The sequence below is a fragment of the Cynocephalus volans genome, chromosome 3 (assembly GCF_027409185.1).
Source record: "Cynocephalus volans isolate mCynVol1 chromosome 3, mCynVol1.pri, whole genome shotgun sequence".
Classification (NCBI taxonomy): Eukaryota; Metazoa; Chordata; class Mammalia; order Dermoptera; family Cynocephalidae; genus Cynocephalus; species Cynocephalus volans.
In genome coordinates this window covers 173,377,760-173,396,092 of record NC_084462.1, presented here as the reverse complement: position 1 = coordinate 173,396,092, position 18,333 = coordinate 173,377,760, and the positions used below count along the sequence as shown (strand labels likewise).

Below are 18,333 nucleotides of genomic sequence, written 5' to 3'. Positions count from 1 at the left end.
CCTCCCAGGGGAACCCACAGGACCCCCTCCCTCCCCTTTGGGAAATGCCTTCCCTCATCAGGACTTCTGGGTCCTGCCACCCACTGCCCCCTGCCCCCAGGAGTGGTTTCACTTTCCTGTGCCCTGTAACAGGGCTCATCCTGGCCTCATTCCCCCCACCCCCAACAAGCAACTTCCCCTAAGAGGCTCCTTACAGCAAACACTCTGGAAACTTCCAGAACAAATGCCAACCCTGATCATTGCTACGCCTGGGCAACATCACAGAGACACAGGGCAAAATGAGAGGCACCATTCACATCATCTGGTTTTATAAGTACCCTCCCCTGTCTGATTAAGGTTTTCACCCCTGCATATACCATGACTTCGTTCCCAGGTAGAATGCAAAAAGACCTTCCAACCCACTCAACTCAGGATTTGAGGCACCAGCATTTCTGGAATCAAAACTATGTATGTGTGTGGGGAGTGGGGTTCAGTGCGGGTATAGGGGCGGGTCCAGACAGGGGTGTGAATAGTGGGCAGTGCCCGTTCCCCAGCAGACCCTCTAGTTGCATTTTGCTGTTTTCTGGGTCAGTGATTCTCCTTCCTCCATCCTGCCATATTAACACGTCTTCATCATGGGGAAGTGGGAAGGGTTGACTGGGGGGGGGGCAGAAAGGAACCTCCCGGAAATGTTCTGTATCATGCTGTCCAATAGAAGTATAATGCAAGCCACATATGGTATTTTAAACTTTCCAGTAGCCACATTGACAGAGTAAAAAGAAACAAGTGAAATTAAATTTAATAATGTTTTTTTAACCCAACATATCTAAAATATTATTTCAACATGTAATCAATATAAAATACTATTAGTGAGTTATTTTACGTTCTTTTTCTCATACTAAGTCTTTGAAATCCTGTGTGTGTATTTTACACTTATGGCACGTCTGCATTCGGACAAGCCACTCGTAAGAGCTCACTAACCGCTCATGGCTAGTGGCTATGGCATTGGACAGCGCAGGTCTCTATCTTGTTCTGGGTGGTAGTTACACGGATGTAGACATATGTAAAAATGTAGCTATCTGTACATTAAAGATTTGTGCATTTCACTGTGTGTAACTTACTCTTCAATTAAAAGTTTTAAAAAATCCTCTTCAGGACTCTGCTCAAATGCCACCTGTGTGTTCCTGAACCCCATTCTGGGTTGACATTAGCTCCTTCTGTTATGCTGTGCTCCTGTTGTATTCATTCCCTCCTTGTACTACAGCTGGTTGTTTCTGTGTGTGTCTCATCTGATTTATTGTAAGTGCCTTAAGGTGAAGACCATGGCTTATTCATTTTTTAATTCTTCAAAGGGATGCTGGCTGCGTAGATGCTAAATAAGCAAGAGCAGTTGAATTTAATCCCCATTCATTGTACACCCTCCCTGGGCTGGCTGCAGGATGGGCTGATCGTTTGATTCTGTTTCTCAGTCCTATTCCAGATCTTGGCAAAGAAGAGGGAGAAGAAGAAGAGGAGGAAGATGGCATGGGGCTTTGTCTGTCCCCCACCCCCAAGAACTGCCTTCCTCGCCGAGGCATCAGCGTCCTGGAGAAGCTCATCAAAACGTGCCCAGTGTGGCTGCAGCTGGGTCTGGGCCGGGCAGAAGCAGCCAGGATCCTGAGCAAGGAGGCAGCCGGGGTGAGTCGGGGTCTCTCCACCGCACACCTGGCAGGCAGGCGCAGCTGTGAGGGGCTCAAGCATGTCCATGCGTGTCCCGCATGGAAGCAGCTGCCCCCCGACAGCTACCCATTTGTTTTCCTTTCTTATGTTTACCAGCTTTTCAACCACACTATTTTTCCAGAACTCAAGAGTGGGGGACTAGTGGGAGGTCTGCTTTCTGCTTTGGAGAGCAGGTGTTCCCAGCTGGAGTGCGTGGGCTGCCCGGGCATCTGGGCACCTGAGAGTTGAGACTGGTATGGTCAAGAGTACCACACAAGCCTGTTCCGACTTTGAGAGCTCAGCCAGGTGTCTGGGGACTGGAGACTGTCAGAACTGGAGTAAAAATGGCCTTGCATCCCCCTTATTTTTATGTATGAAAATAAGCAGCTTTGTGATGGAGTCAAATGATGTTTTAGAGTCAGGCTCTGTGAGTTGGGCAAGAGGCTCGAATTTTCCGAGCCTCACTTTTGTTGCTTTGAAATGGGGACATTGACACCCCCTCACAGGGTTGGTGTTCCTATTACATGGGAAGATAGATACAGATAGATGATAGATGATGAAATATCTCAGCCCCACATGTATTTTCTGTTATATGTTACTTCCTTTTAAAAAATATTTGTTTAATTATAAAAGCGATACACATATGTACTTGTTATTTTTTAAAAAACAAGCTGGACAGAAACGAATAAAGTGTCAACCTAAATAACGAACAGAGAGAGGCTCTCTAAAAGAATAATGAGTTTAATGGGGAATAGGGTGTTGCAATGGGAATCCGTCTGCCAAACTGTGTATGCATTCAGCGAGGTAAAGGAAGACAAAGGTTTTTAAAGGAAAAGTGATGGAGGATTATGTAACTGCTGTGGGACAATTATCCTTGGCTACAAGAATCGATAATGAGGGTGACACCAGTCTGAGGCTGGAGAGGCAGTTGCTGGGCAGCTGTCCTTGCAGAAGTATTTTTGTGGAAGGTTGCGATGGCCTTTGTGCAAGGCTGCGGTTTTGCAGAGTCCTGTGTGGTAGTTCCGGTTATCGGGCATGCATGCATGAGAAGCACCCCACCCCCACCCCCCGCACCACCCCCCGTGGCCTTCCTGGCTCTGCTCGTCAGCGTTTTTAACATGTGACTCCATTTTAATTCTGAGAATTTTCACAAAAAGCAAAAAGCAAAATGTTTCATAAACGTCTTTTTCACCTACTCTAACCTTACTCACTTCCCAGGAGTCTTTTTTTTTAATTGAGGTGAAATTCACATAACATAAAATAAGTCATTTTAACGTGTATGATTCAGGGGCATTTAGTACATTCACGATGTTATACAACCACCACCTCTATCTAGTTCCAAAACATTTTCATCACAACAAAATAAAGCCCCGTACCCATTAAGCAGTTACGCCCCTTCCCCCGTTCCCGCAGCCCCTAGTAGCCATCAGTCAGCTTGGCAGAAGTCATTTTGCTAGAAGCGTGTGGTGTGCCTCTCCAGTCGTCTTCCACGCAGATTTCCACGTGTATGACAGCAAGCGTTACTAAGGACCTCCTGTGTTCCAGGCGCTCTTCCAAGTTCTTCATGTCAGTTATTCCATTTATCCTCACCGCAGCCCTATGTGGCAGGGATAGCTACTGTACCCATTCCCCGTTAGGTTCAGGGGGCTGTGGGGTGTGAGGATTCATTTTCCAGCCCCTTCTCTCTGCCCTGAGTGTGAGATCTGACTCTTGCCAGAAACAGCCCTTGGGCAAACAGATGCAGAGCTGGCTACTGGAAGCAGTGCTGGAGTCCATTACGACGATAAAGCCCTGGTGGGGGCCAGCGGGGACAGTGACCAACAGCACCTACCACTAGGAGGGAAGCAGCTGCCCAGGTCACACAGCTAGTGAGTTACGGGCCGAGAGTCGAGCCCAGTCCCAGCTAGGCCAAAGTAGCCCCTTCCAGAAGCCCGTAGCAGGAAAGAAATAGAAATACTTTAATAATGTCAGCCAATACTAGATGGGTTTGGGCTTGAGGCATGTTTATAAAGATGGGTAAGATATAATCTGACAGTGGTCAGATCCTCTCAGAAGGTCTAGTGGGGCTCCACACACAGATATGAATGGTAAAGGCATGGGGAGGGGGTACCTCAATGCTATGTGAAAGGCAGAGCAGCGAGTTGCCTGGAGGGGGGAGAGAGCACATCCAGGAAGGGTAATCTGGGCAGACTTCCTAGAGGAGGTAGACATGGAGCTGAGCCAGGCAGGATGGCGGGGCAGGCTGGGACTGGGGAGCTGAGAGGGTCTGTTGGGGCATGGATGGGTGATGAAATAGCACAGGCCAAGGCCTAGAGGTGGACGTGAGCCTAGCTGGAGCACGTGGGTATGGAAGGCCGCATGACAGGAGGGATGGAGCTGACCCAAGCCCCTGGATAGCAGGACCATGTTGCATTCATTTACCTTGTGACACCATTGTCTGACTCGAGTCCTGCACAGAGTGGGCCTGGATGATTGATCATCAGAACAAATGATGGCAGAGCAGGTGGGGCAAGCTCTGGGGCGCTGACAAAGCAGGCCAGGTTGCTCAGGGCCTGCATCAAGAGGCAAAGATCTCCAGCTTTGTTCATTTCCTAGGTGAGCACAAGTTCAAGCAAGGACTTAAGCCTTAATCCCAGGCTCAGTGGCACAACAGGCCTGGACACCCCTTCACCCCGAGCAGGGGCAGGTACCCTGGCAGCTGAGTCCCCAAGAGCTCGTCTACAATCCTGGGACTGAGTCTAGAAGATAGTTGAGACTGAAGGTGACTGCACTGGAGGTCAGCCATTCCCTTCCCACCACCGCCCACCCCTTTCTGAGGACACAGGGGTTGGGTCAGCTCTGAGGACCAGAGAACTAGAGCAGAGGTGTCTTCTGGTGTCTTCCATGCCCTCTGCCCTTATGCCCCACTCCTCCTCTGTGAGCTGCTGCAAGATGCAGAATCAAGGCCCTGAGCTCATGCTTTAGTACAGAGATTGGCCAACTTTTACCCAAGTTGCTATTTGCATGATCTTATTTGATCCTCACAGTGATTCCTATCAGGTAGGGGTAATTAGTGTCCCACTTCCAGATGAGGAAACACAGGCACAGAGAAGTTAACTCACTTGCCTGTGGTCAACAGCTAGTAAGAGCAGAGTCTGTGGTGTGATCTTCAGGAACACTGGGAAGGCCCTTTGCTGCACAATATCGCTCCCATACAACTGTCTGAAATTCCAGCAGTGCAATGACTTCATCGTTTTTAAAGATACAAACACCATGGGTGGCCCCTGGGCTGTGAGAGCTCAAAGGGTCTTCAGAGACCACCTGGACCCACCCCTCCTGGCACCAGTGAGAGAGAGACAGTGCTTCATCGTGTCTGGGGCCAGTGCCAGGAGGCTGAGGATCCAGCTGCTTTGTCCCAAATATCTATTTGACCTTGACCACATTCCAGCCCCTTCCCTGCTACTCATCTGTCTTCCCAACAGCCTGCTTTTCTTGATAAGGCGTTGGGAACATATTGGCCCATTTTTTAATTTTTTTGTATCCAGAAACAAAGCAGTCAAAAGCCACCTTTATTTATTCTGCACTCAAACTAGTTTTTTGGTTTTTTGTTTTCCAGAATAGTTTTAGATTTACATAAAATTTGCAAAGATAGTACAGAGAATTCCCATACGCTCCACACTGGGTTCTCCTGTTGTTAACGTTTAACATTAGTGCAGCACATTTGCCACAATTAATGAACCACTCTTGATACATTAGTATTAATAAAGCCCATACTTTGTTCAGGTTTCCTTAGTTTGTACCTAATGTCCTTTTTTGTGCCAGGATCCCATTCAGGATGCCACATTGCATTTAGTCATCACATCTCCGTAGGCTCCTCTTGGCTGTGACAACTTCTCAGACCTCCTTTGTTTTTGATGACCTTGATGGTTTTGAGGAATACTGGTCAGGTATTTTGTAGAACGTCCCTCTAATGGGATTGTCTGATGGTGAGACTGGGGTTGCAGGTTGTGGGAGGAGGAGCACAGAGGCGAAGTGCCACGCTCACCACATAAGATCAAGGCTGCACACTGTCACAGTGACTTATCCCTGCTGATGTGACTTTGATCACCTGGCTGAGGTCATGCCTATGTACTTTTTGGGAAAAAGTCACTATACTCAGCTCACCCTTAAAGAGTAGGGAGTTATGCTCCACCTGCTTGGTTGAATATCTACATGAATTATTTAGAATTCTTCTGCACAGGAGACCTGTCTCTTCTCCCCCATCTATTTATTTATTCGGTCATTTACTTATATCTGTGGAATCAGGGATATTCATTTTATTCTTTGGGTTATAATCCAATGCTACTTTAATTATTTTGTTGCTCAAATTGTTCCAACTTGGGCCATTGGGAACTCTTTTAGTTGGCTCCTGTATCCCTTTGACAAACTCCCATCATTGTGTATATGTGTGTTGTTTGTTTGTTTGTTGGAGCACTTCCTTACCTTCTGGCAATAGAAGACGCTCTAGGTTTATCTTGTATATTTCCTGTTGCAGTGCTAGTATCAGCCATTTCTCCAAGGGAGAATATTAGAAACCAAGACCTGGGTGCTATGTGTGATCATTGCTACTGAATTGTCATTGCTTCTAGGCCAAACGGTGGTTTTTAATGAAAGAAACCTCTTGTAAGATTGCTTTTAGTAGTGGGGGGTTATCTCAAGAAGTGCAGTAACCCGAGTTATATGGACCAGCCATGTAGGTGGTCAAGGCAGGTGTGAGCCCAAGACATGTCAATTCCATTCAATGTTAGTTTGGCCAAAACAGTCAGTGAAGCCCCTCTCTTGCCCCTCACGGTGCTGAGGCCAGGGGAAAGGCACAGTCAGCTACTACACAACTGCTGTGTGCCAAACACCGTCTCACACCCTTCCAACAACGCTGCAGAACAGGATATGGTCTCTATTCTATAAGTGAGGAAACTCAACTCTGTGACGGTAGGGAGCCTGCACTGTAACTCATGTGGCTACTAAGTGGTAGAACGTGACTTAAACCCACAATTGATCACCTCCAAATGCTTTTTAAAAATACAGTATCTTGGCCTCACCCCCAGAAATGCTTATTTTTTTGGTTTGGAGTGGGCCCCACCATCAGCATGTTTTAAGAGCACTCTAGGTAATTCCAGTATGCAGCCGGGGTTGAGAAATGTTGCTCTGTGCCATGCTACAACTATAAGTCATGAGAAAGGAGGGTCTCAGTTTCCCCAAATGTAAAATAAAGGTGTTGAGCAACATGTTCCTTTCTTCCATTTCCAGCCGTCAGTGGTTCTAAGGATTTGTGACTTGACTTTCATACAGCCTTTCACACATACACACTTACACACACACACACAGCTGTGCTCTGTCAGAGTCAGGACCCGGGATGGGACGACCTTGGCTGCCGGCTTGCCCACTCACTCCCATGAATCCAGGATGGGCTCCGGCCACTGGGCCACCTACCTTTAACTCACGGTCCCTGCAGTAGTGGCCTTTCAGAAGATCCAGCCACTTCTGTTCCTGCCCTAATGGGCATGATTGGAAATTTTCCCCAAGCAATTGGAAAATAGTCCTAAAATAACAAAAGCAGAATAGCAGACAGCTCTAGATTGTTCAGGCCAAAGATGGATAGTGAAAACAAAACCATTTAAAGTGTATTTAGCTTTGAATTTTTATGTATTTATTTGGAGGGGGGTGCGGAATGCAGCAGCTGCATGATTGTCTCCCTAAACATATTCTGTCCCAGGTGTTACTGAAATGAGTTGGTCTTTCCAAAACCCACGCTGTCTGAGACAGACAGGGAGGGGATCCCAGGCTGGCTGTACTGGCCTCCTGGATTGTATCAATCTATGGTGAAATTAATCCTCTTACAAGCCTCTTGGGGAAAGACCCCCAAGGGAGCACTAAGGCTAGAAGAGTAACTTCTAGAAGGAAGGAATCTTAGGATCCTTTAGCTTACCTCCCTCACTACAGACTAGAAAAAGCCAGCTCAGAGAGGGGAGGTGACTTGCCAAAGGACACAGAGCAAACCATTGTTAGAACTAGTAAGGACCCAAGTGTCCCAGCTCGCAGCCCAGAGCTCTTACCACTTCCCCACTGTTCTTTGAGGGGTGGGAGTGGGATGGGTTGGGGAACCCTAGTTCTTCAAAGAAAATGGGATCCTCAGAGTGGGCACACCATGCAGCAGTTTGTTCAACTTGGGGAAGAGGATTCTTCTGCTTTCTGAGAGTTCGTGATCCAGCATGTGGGGCAGGCAAAGGAGAAAGAAAAAAAGCAGAAGGAACGGAAGGAACAGGCTGGCTCCACAAGGCGCCAGCCACGGCTAGTTCCCAGGGAGGAGAGGGGTTGAGTAAGGACGCCGGGGCACAGCAAGGTCTGCTGGTGGCCTGGTTAACTAGGGAAGGCTTTCAGGAGAGCAGCTGATGGAGGGTCCCGCCGTGGGCATGAAAGTGACCTGCTCCTTCTGTGATAGCTCCGGGCAGCCGCAGGTGCATGTCCTGGGAGTGAACAGAGAAGGCCCCAGCATGCTCTCCCCACGTTCCCCACTGCTCGCCCTGGCTCGTCCTCCCACTCAGGGCTGAGGCCGGAAGTCTGGAGCTGCTAATCAGATCATCTTTCCTCGTCCCATGCCTTATGTCCCACCCTGTGGCCTCTGATTCATGGAGCTGTCCTTGGACAGTCGAGGAGAGGAATGCTCAGTGCTCTGTGCCCCTTGTCTTCAGGACCAGAGACAGGCAGAGGGGGACTGGGGAAGGAAGTACCATAGACTGTGTGCTTATCACATAGCAGGCACTCTACTGAAGTCACCTGTGCCACTTTCCAATGATCCTTTGAGGCACTGGGTCAGTGGAGAATGTGTTCAGCTTCATAGAGCAACAAACCTGGCCGTAAGGAGACTATTGTTTACCTAATGAGAAGTCTGGAGGTTGGGGTCCAGGGCTAGGTTAGCAGATCAGTGATGTCTTCAGGTTCCCTATTCTTTCCACCTTTCTGTTCCCCCATCTTCAAGGTGTTGGCTTTGGTCCTCAGGTTTGTCACCTCATGGTTCCAAAATGGCAGCTGCAGCTCCAGGCATCTCACCCATTCAAAGGCAGGAGGTCATGAGCAAATAGCTCTCTTCTCCTAGGCTTCACATATTTGTTATAGAACAAATGTTTTCCAGATGGCTTATTGGCCACCTCTAACTGTGAGGGAGGCTGGGAAAGGGGGTGAATGGCAAAGGATAGTCATGATTGGCTTTGACCAAACATGATGCATCTCCTGAGTCAGAGCACATTGCTACACAGGTGAGAATTGGGATCAGTTAGCAAGGAAGGGGAGAGGGGACTTGTTCTTGAGGAGTTAACTCATAGTGACTGGCCTGAAGGTCACTGGTCTTGCAGTCTTGTCCTGGCTCTGCCACTGACAAATGATATGGCCTAAGGAGGCCTTTTTACATCTCTGGGTCTTGGTTTCTTTGGCTGTAGAGTGACTGGCTGGGCGACATTGCTGGCTTTCAAACTTCCCCACTGTCCCAGGCTGAACTGCTATGATACCTGTGTCTTTACCAGTCCTCACCCGACACTGTCTTTTCATCTGTACAGTGGGTGTAATGTTCTGAAACTTGGGGAGGAAGTTGTTGCAAGATATCTAGAAACCCTTCCTCAGAGCCTGGCATAGAGTAAATTCTCACTTAACACTTGGTGGGTTGGCTGGGTTGGAGGAGATGTATTATAGTGGTCACAACCCTGGCCTGAAGGTCACTGGTCTTACATTCCTGTCCTGGCTCTGCCACTGACATTTCTGGGTCTTGGTTTCTTTAGCTATAGAGTGATTGGCTGGGCCAAATCAATGGCTTTCAAACTTACCCACTGAGCTCTGTGTGGTCCTCAGCAGCACTTCATAGAAGGAAAAGAGGAGAGGGATACCCAGAGCCTGAGACCCCATGTCCATATACCCCGTGCCTGTATCATTACCTACTGTTGCATAAACCACCCCAACATTCATGGCTTAACATAGTCACCATTTTATTTGCTCACCATCCTGTGGGTCAACAATTTGGGCTGAGTTCAGCTGAGCGGTTCTTCCGCTGGTCTCTCCTGGGGTCAGTCATGCAGCTAGGATCATCCGGCAGCCTGACTGGGCTGGATGGTCTAAGATGGCTTCACTTACATGTCTTGTGGCGGGTGCTGGCTACTGGCTAGGCCATGCAAGTCCAGCAGGCTAGCTCAGGCTTCTTCACGTGACAGCTATGGTCCAAAAGGGTGAGCAGGGAAGTGGATATGCCTTTTGAGGCCTGGGCTCTGAACTTCACAGTATCCCTTCTGCTGTGTTCTTGTGGTCAATACTTATCCCAAGGCCATCCTATTTCCACCAAGAGGTGAAAATAGATCCCACCTCTCAATGGAGGGAGCAGCAAAGACTTTGTGGCCATTTTTAATCTACCATGAAGGAAAATGATCTTTGAGCTCTTTTTCTTTTTATTTGGTCCAGCTGTAAGCACAGTAATAATCTTATTAATAATTATCATTTATTAATCAATGAGATTATGCATTTAAAATCTTAGTACATGGTTTAGTGCTCAGTAAATGGTAGCACTCTCTAATAATCATAATAATAGTAATAAATATAATTAATACTAATTATGGTTACTAATTAAGTGTGTACTCTGTGCCAGGCATTTTATAGACATGATCAGCAGTTCTCACAGCAAACCTGAATGAGGGACATTTTTATGCTCAATGTTCAGGTGAGGAAATTGAGACCCTGGGAAGTGAAAGTAACTTGCCCATGAACCGACAGCTAGAAAGTGGCAGAGCTGGAATTCGTGTTTCACTGCATCTCTAAACAGCTGGCTATAGGGAGTAGAAAGAGAAGTCAGTGGGGCTTGGAGAATTTGCATGTGGAACCTCCAAGGGTGTTGGAGAAAGGCTCTGGGTAGTCCATCCAGCTCTTTAGCCTTTTGTAGGCAACAGCCATTGCAGGCAACATCTCAACAGCCATTGCAGGCAACATCTCTTTAGAGTGTATCTAGTGGACACCTGGGGATCGGGAAGGCGAAGAAGATATAAACAGCTCACAAAAATGGTCTTCTGTCTGGCACTGACTTTGGCTTTAAGTGCAGGGAATTCACCATAATCTAGAATGCTCTTTAGGGGTCATTACTGCAGAATGACAAAGATTTTGAGGTGCTCTCTATAGATTCCTCCTAGAAGAATCTCAGTGACTAGATCAAAACCTGCCCAGAGGAGAACAGAGTAGACCCTCTTATTTCAGTTGGCCAAGGCAGACCACCAACCCAGGCTCTGCCCACAGTGGGCCACCTGGACAGGTGCATCAGAGGAGCCTGCTCTAGCCAGGCCAGATTCAGGCTCCCTCCCTGCCCCACCGCCACAAATCCAGCCTGTTCCACCCCACAGGCAGCGCCTTATGGTTTCAGATAAGAGCCCCATGCCTTGGCCAAGACAGAAGAGAAGAGCCCCATGAGAGCTTTGTGGCCAGGCTGAAAGGGTGGATGATAGGCATTCAGAATGGGGGCCTTTCTACGCCTGTCAATACCCTGTCACCCAGTGAGTACGTTACACGGGCACAATGGCGGGACAGAGCGAGATGCCATACAGTGTGGTGGGGACGCCTGGCCTGAGTCCTGCTTCTGCACTTGCCCTTCATCCATCAGATGGCACAGGGGTAGTGCCTCCCCCAGGGCCATGGTGAGAGCTGAGCAATACCAAACACAGGGCACTGGAGCAGCACGCAGCATGCTCCTTACCCTCGACCAAAGTGCCCCTGCTTTCGGGGGGGCACCTTGCATCTGCCTCCTCTTGCCCTGGATCTGTACATTTTGTCTCCCCAGCTCCTGACTCAAGGAAATCCCTTCTGATTCTTTTTCACAGTTAACACATGGGGTGGATGGATCCCCAGGTGTAGGTGGGGCCTGAGAACAAAACCAGCCATGGGAGTGGGGGCGAGTGGAGCATTGGTCATTAGGGGGTATCCTGTTGGGCACTTTCAGGGCCACATTTCCAGTATCTCTTCCAACACTGAGAGGCAGCGCTTTGGTTTCTCTTTTCGATTCTTCCAGGTAGTGGTAGGTGTTTTTATCCTCATTTACAGATCAGAACACTGAGGCTCAGGAAAGCCATGGAATTAATTACCCAGGGTCACAGGGCTGACAACTGGCTGCTCAGGGCCCTCTGGGAGCCCAGGAGGAAATGCAGACTGTGACCCTACCCCCAGGTAGAGGAGTCTCTGTCCAAGAGCTCCTATCTTCTCTCTCTCCCTCTGTGGAACGTGAAGGCAGAGAACAGGGTCCATGTGTAAGCAAAGTGAAAAAATCTAGAAACAGCTATGTGTTGGGTGTGGAATAGCAGATCAGATTGCAGGAACCTCCCTGCAATTTGTCGTGCCCATCACCCCAGGGAGAGATCAGTGGGGTCAAAATAGTAAGGAGAGAAAGTAACCATCAGTAGAGTGAAAAATACGCATTGTACAGTCGTTCCCCCTCAGCCACGGGGGTATGTTCTGAGACCCTCAGTGGACGCCTGAACCATGGATAGCACCCTGCATATACTCTGCTTCTTCCCATACATTCATACCTATGATAAAGCTTAATTTATAAATTAGGCATGATAAGAAAGTAATAACAATAACAAAGAGTAAAATAGAACAATTATAACAATATACCATGATAAAAGTTATGTGAATGTGGGCTCTCTCTCTCTCTCTCTCTCCCTCTCTCTCTCTCTCTCTCTGTCTCTCAAAATACTGAAATACTTTCCGACTGTGGTTGATCGCAGGTAACTGAAACTGCAGAAAGTGACACCACAGATAAGAGGGGACTGCTGTCCTGTGACCTAGCCCTAGGTAGACATCTCTCTTGCACACACACAAAAAGCCCTCCGTTATTATAAGCAAGGATCTTCTATTTTATTCTGTTTTATTTTGGAAAACTAAAATTATTGGTAACATTTGCACTAATGGGGCATGACCTACAGTTTGAAAAACACTGCCCTTCCTTCCTGTGCCATTCCCGACATCTAAAGATGGGCATGAGCAGCTCTGCCATGTGCATGTGCTTCCAAACAGTGACCCGGGCATGTGTCCCCCCACACGTATGCCAAACATGCAAAGGGATAGCTTTCCCGGAGAAGACAGGACCCCCTGGTTTGGTTTCAGGTCAGGAGGGCACCAGCCTCAGCTCCTACCTGTCACCTTCCCAGGGACACCACTGGCTCCCGCTCTGGGCTCTCTTCCCATGTCCTGCTCAGCAGGGAGGCCCAGGGGGCATCCTAGAGTTCACTTATTCCACACACTCTCATACACACACACACATACACACTCACTACATTCTGACTCCAGCTGGGTGTCCCACAATTCGATTTGGACACTAACTACCTACAGTAGCACAAACACACTCCACAAGTTAAAGCACGAGGCCCCCAGCAAGACTGCCCTTAACTTCAGATGCCAGCCACAGGTGGGGTTCCCAGCTATCCCCACTTCTGTCCAACTTGACTGTAAATTTGGGGCTTCCCGCAACTCCTGTTCAGGTTTGACAATTCTATAGAACAACTCACAGAACTCACAGAGCATTATACATATAACCACAGTTTTATTATAAAGGCTACACCCAAATGATAGAAGTGCACGGGGAAGGTCTGGGGTGGGGCACAGAGCTGGGGGCTTCTCTCTCCCGGAACATCAGTGTGTTCACCAACCAAGAATTGTAACTGAGCTCTGAAGTCCAGAGGTTTTATTGAGGTTTCATTTTGTGGATGGATTGATTAAATCATTGGTCATGTGACTGAGCTCAATCTCCAGCCACTCTCCCCTCCCTGGAGGTCAAGGGTGGGGCTGAAATTTCCAACCTTCTAATAGCATGCTTGATCTTTCTGAAACTCCCTTGAAACTAAGGGTGCTCCAGGAGTTACCTGTTAACATAAACTCAGTGATGATCAAAAGGGGCTCATTATGAATAACAGAAGACACTTTTATCACTCAGGAAGTTCCAAGGGTTTTTGAAGCTCTGCGCCAGGAATCAGGGACAAAGACCGGCTATATTTTTTTTATTATATCACACTCACCTCCCCCCCCCCCCGATCCCCATCCCCAGCCTGCCACCCCCCCCACACACACACACACTCACACACACACTCACATTCTCCCACTGCTGTTTCCCATGGCTGGGTAGGCCGGGAGGCAGCTTGACCTTGAACCTCTGAAGAGGCAGTGACCTTTCTTTGAATGATGACATGTCCCAGGGGCCATTCAAGTTCAGGTTAATATAAAGCATCAGTTCAGTGAAGGCATAGCGCTGAGGTGTTGTCTCTGAGTCTCTAAGCAGAGAGCAAATGCTGGTGGAGGCTTCTAGAAGTCAACAACATCCTGCTGGGCCCCTGTGCAGGGCCCCCTCCAGGTGGACAGCTCCCCACCTGCCTCGAATTTCTGCCCCCAGAAGCACTCCTTCCTGTCTCCCTCTGTCTGTCGGCTCCTGGTTCCTGTGCCCTCTCCACCCTTCACTGAAGGGACCAATGTGTCACTGCTCCTGAAGGGCCTCACACCCTCACGGACAGCAAGATCTTAAGTGGAAGGACCACCCTCTCTATGCCAGGTGTTGGGAAAATAGAATAGTTTGGTCAGGGCCCTCGCCTCGGGTCCAGTTCGGTGTGGTTCAGCATCCTTTGTAAGCAAATTATGTGTGTGCGTGTGTGTGTGTGTGTGTGGAGTTAGTGTGCATGTGCACCAATGTATCTTTTTAGTTTTGTTGCTATTCTTGTGTTCTTCAGAGAGAGAGAGAAGAGAGAAAAAAGAGAGGAGTTTGAGTGATGCAGGTGGGCAGTCGTCTGCCTTGAGTGTCCGCCTGGCGCAGCCATGCTTTCCCACCTACGGCTTTCAAGGACCATGCAGGTCTGTGAGCTAGGTAACCAGCCACGTGGTCCTTGAAAGCCGTAGGTGGGAAAGCATGGCTGCGCTGGGCACCCGCCTGCTTCACTAAGACTTTTCTCTCCTCTCTCTCCTCTCTCTCTCTCTCTGTAGAACACAAGAATAGCAACAAAACTAAAAAGATACATTGGTACACATGCACACTAACTCCACACACACACACACACACACACACTCAATTTGCTTACAAAGAATGCTGAACCACACCCAACTGGACCCAAGGTGAGGGCCCTGACCACATTCTTCTATTTTTACGACAGGGTCAAATCCCATTTCTGTCCCCTACAGCTGTGGGACCTTGGCCAGGCTAACCTTCCAAAGTGTGTCTTGTGGGCCAAGCCCTGACAGGTCCTAACTCAGACAATCAGCATACCTGCTCAAGGAGGGGTGCCCTGTTATGACCAGAAAGTGCCTCCATTTCTTCATCTATAAAATGAGGATACTAACAAAAACTCATGTCATGGGGTAATTGAGAGGGTGGAGCAAGTTAATATGTGTGAGGTGTCATAATAGTTCCTGTCACAGAGAGAGCTCTCTATTAAGTATTAGCTATTTTTATTTTTGTGGGAAAAAAAGTGTGAATTGACTAATATCTGTGATTGTTTCCAGCAGCCTCCCTCAGAGCATACGTGCTGGGTGTGAGTTGAGATTCAACCTGACTCCCATACATTGGAACTTTCCTAAGTGCGGACTCAGCCACCCTCATCTGAATCAGCTACAGGCCCCCCTACAGAACCAGCATCTCGGGGGGCGGGGACACAGGAATTTTAACCCTCCGCCACTCACCCATGGACGCTGTGTCTATAATACTCTTTGAGAAACGTTGATTTAGTTGAACTGCTTAGTGGGAAAATGAGAAATTAGACTCAAGGAACCTCAACATGGACATGGGCCAGGTGGCATGGGTTCTGCGCCCGGTCTCCTGAGGGACACATGACCCCCCCCCGCCTCCTTGTTTCAGGAACCTTCTGGGTGACTTCCACCTCGCTGTTGTCCTAACCTCCACCCAAGGCTTTGATTCACGGAGCTCCCTCCCCTTCTTTGGTTTCAGATGTTCCTGGTTCGCCAGGACAGCAGCTTGAAGCACCTGGTGCTCTGTGTCCACTTCCCTTCCCTGAATGAGAGCTCGTCCGAGGTGCTCGAATACATTGTTAAAGAAGAAAAATCGAGTAAGTACCTGCCTGCCCTGTTCTGGATCTGACCGCACAGCAGCAGCAGAAGAAAGGGGAAAAACTCTCAGTCTGCTGAAGTTACTTGGCCAGGCTTGTTTTGAACTCAGTTTACCACTCAAAAGTCAGTGTTAATTTCCGCTTTCCCTCCTCACAGCTTGTTGACTTTGCTTCCTCATGGCCACAGTGAAATTTCCTCTTGTTAGCTTAGCATAAGGACGCTGGGGAAAGGGAAGAAAAGGAGAGGAAATGTCTGGGCCCTGATCCTAATGTCAGCTCAGTACACACTCAGACCATGATCTGGGACAAGTCACTTAACCTCTCCAAGCCTCGGTTTTCTCATCTGTCAAATGGACGTAAGAGCCACTGTCCTACCTGTGTCACAGAGCTTTTGTGAAGCTCAAATGGGGAAGTGCTTTGAAAGATAAAAGTCCTGTGTGTGCACAGGGCTGCCAGAAGCAGGCATGGGCCTCAGTGGAAAAATGTTTTGAGGCTGTGGGTCAAGGGTGGGTTTGTACCATTGCAATGTTGCCGGGCTTGGGCCCCTTCTGGACTGCTGGGCTCAGCCATCTGTACTGGCTTCCCACTCCTTTCATGGGCTATGTGTGCACATGCCAGGTATTAAAATCCAAAAACCCTGTTAGAAGAATCCATAGGATATCCCGAGTACTGGCTTACATCGTCTTATGAATGGATCCAGGGGATTATGTGAAGCTTTTAACCTCTGGTTAGCAGCAGAGCGACAACAGTTAAAGAAGGTTCACTAAATATTCTTGAGTGCTTGTTTCTCAAGATACGCTTGTGTCTGACACTGGGGAGATGCAAAGATAAATAATACAGAATTCCTGGCCTCAGGAGTCTCCCAAACTGGTTGGAGGGTGGGGGACATGCAGGGGCAGGGAGAGACAGACATCACTTGCTGTTCAGTGTGGCAGGTGTTACTGCAAAGGGACCCTTGGCTGAGGGCACTGTGGGGGGTATTCAGGGAAGGTGTCAAGGAGGAGAGAGCATTAGGCTGGGACCCAAAGGTAAGTATAGTAGTTCAATTAAAGGTTACTTTTCTAGTCCCAGAGTAGACTAGAAAGTGAAAGTGGAAGCAGGTTGCTTTTCCTGCTGTAAGTGGGTCTTTCCACAGAGACCCAGACCCATGCAGAATAGATAAAACACAGCTCACTCATTCATGTATTCAACAGATAGTTTTGGAGTGTTCACTTCATGCCAGGTGCTGTTCTACTGTTGGGGACACAGCAGGAACCAAACACAGTCACTGCCTCTCAAAGCTTCCATTCAGATGGAGAGAGGAGACAATAAACAAGTAACATTATAGGGTGACTGTCACATGGAGAGTCTTGCTATGGAGAACATGTCAGCAGAGAAGATTAGCTGCTGCAATAACAACAAAAAATGTAATGGCTTAGACCCAGAAGAAGCTAGTTTCCACTCATATGCAAGATTCCTGGTCAGTGGGGAAGGAGTATTCGGGGTCCCCACTGACAGAGGCTCTGCCATCTTCAGCATGCACACTCCAGTCACCTAGGGTTGACTCCAAGCCCATAGGCTGGAAGAGGAAAAAGCCTGGAGGAGGCATGTGGGCGGGTCTTACTGCTAAGGCCTGGAAGTGGGCATGTCTCCTGTGTTCACATTCCATTGGCTAGAGCTCAGTCACATGACCACACCTAGCTGCAAGGAAGACTGGGAAATGAAGTCCAGCCGTGTGCCCAGGAAGAAGCACAGGACCTGGATTTTGGTGAACTTCTAGGAGTCTGTTCAGTGGGTAAGGGGGGATAGGGAAGATGGGGTTGGGTAGAGGTTGTTCATTTATATAGCAAACTTAAATGATCCCTCCATCCTGTGGAGTCCAGTGGAGAAGAAAGTGTGGCATTCGCTAAGAGGGAGAAGAGTGTTGTGGTTTTCCCAAACCAAGCACTGGCACCCTCTGATGACTGCAGAAGGGGTGGGCTTGTTTGGGGGGTCTACAGCTCTCCAACAACCTAGGTCCTTTCTCATCTGGCCAGGGGAAGGCATCCTCAGCAGGTGCCTCTGGGGTCGCACAGACCCTAGGTGTGCTTGTGGCCTCCTGAGAGAGAGAGGACTACCCTCCTATCTACCTATGGACTGATGGGGCCAGCGTGGTCTAGCCCTGCCTCTTACTGGGAGTAACCAGGCTTTCAGGGACTCGGCTGCCTACAATCAGACACTAGTTACCTACAATCCTTTAGAAAACTGAGCCAGCTGTGCTCTTGAATTTCAACACCAACATTGGGAATATGGCAGAAAGTGGGGAGCTATGATTTGCTCAGCATGCTACACATCAACCCGTGCTCTAGGAGCCTGAGGAAGGAGTGTTGTTCCGGGGCAGGGTGATCGGGAAGGCTTCTTCGAGGAAAGGGGAGACAAGTGGACCGGCAGACTGTCTGGAAGTTCTGCCTTGGTCCTTTTTCCCTCTGCTCCTTCCCCACCTTCCTGCCCAGCCTCCAGGCTAATCACTTCTAGGTCTCTCCAACCCAATTGTACTCCTTGGGAATCAGGACTTTGGATCTGGTTTCATGTCTCATTTCTGATGAGGAGCCTGTCAAAGAAA

General features: G+C 48.6%; 1 protein-coding gene across 1 annotated transcript in view; it reads left to right on the top strand.

Annotated features, from left to right (window-relative positions):
* Nucleotides 1–18,333, top strand: part of RIN3 (Ras and Rab interactor 3) — a 136,374-nt gene that overhangs the window by 35,888 nt on the left and 82,153 nt on the right. The window contains exons 2-3 of the mRNA XM_063091435.1: nt 1,449–1,656; nt 15,635–15,752. Of these exons, the coding sequence (XP_062947505.1) occupies nt 1,449–1,656; nt 15,635–15,752 (326 nt within the window). The remainder of the gene's footprint in view (nt 1–1,448; nt 1,657–15,634; nt 15,753–18,333) is intronic.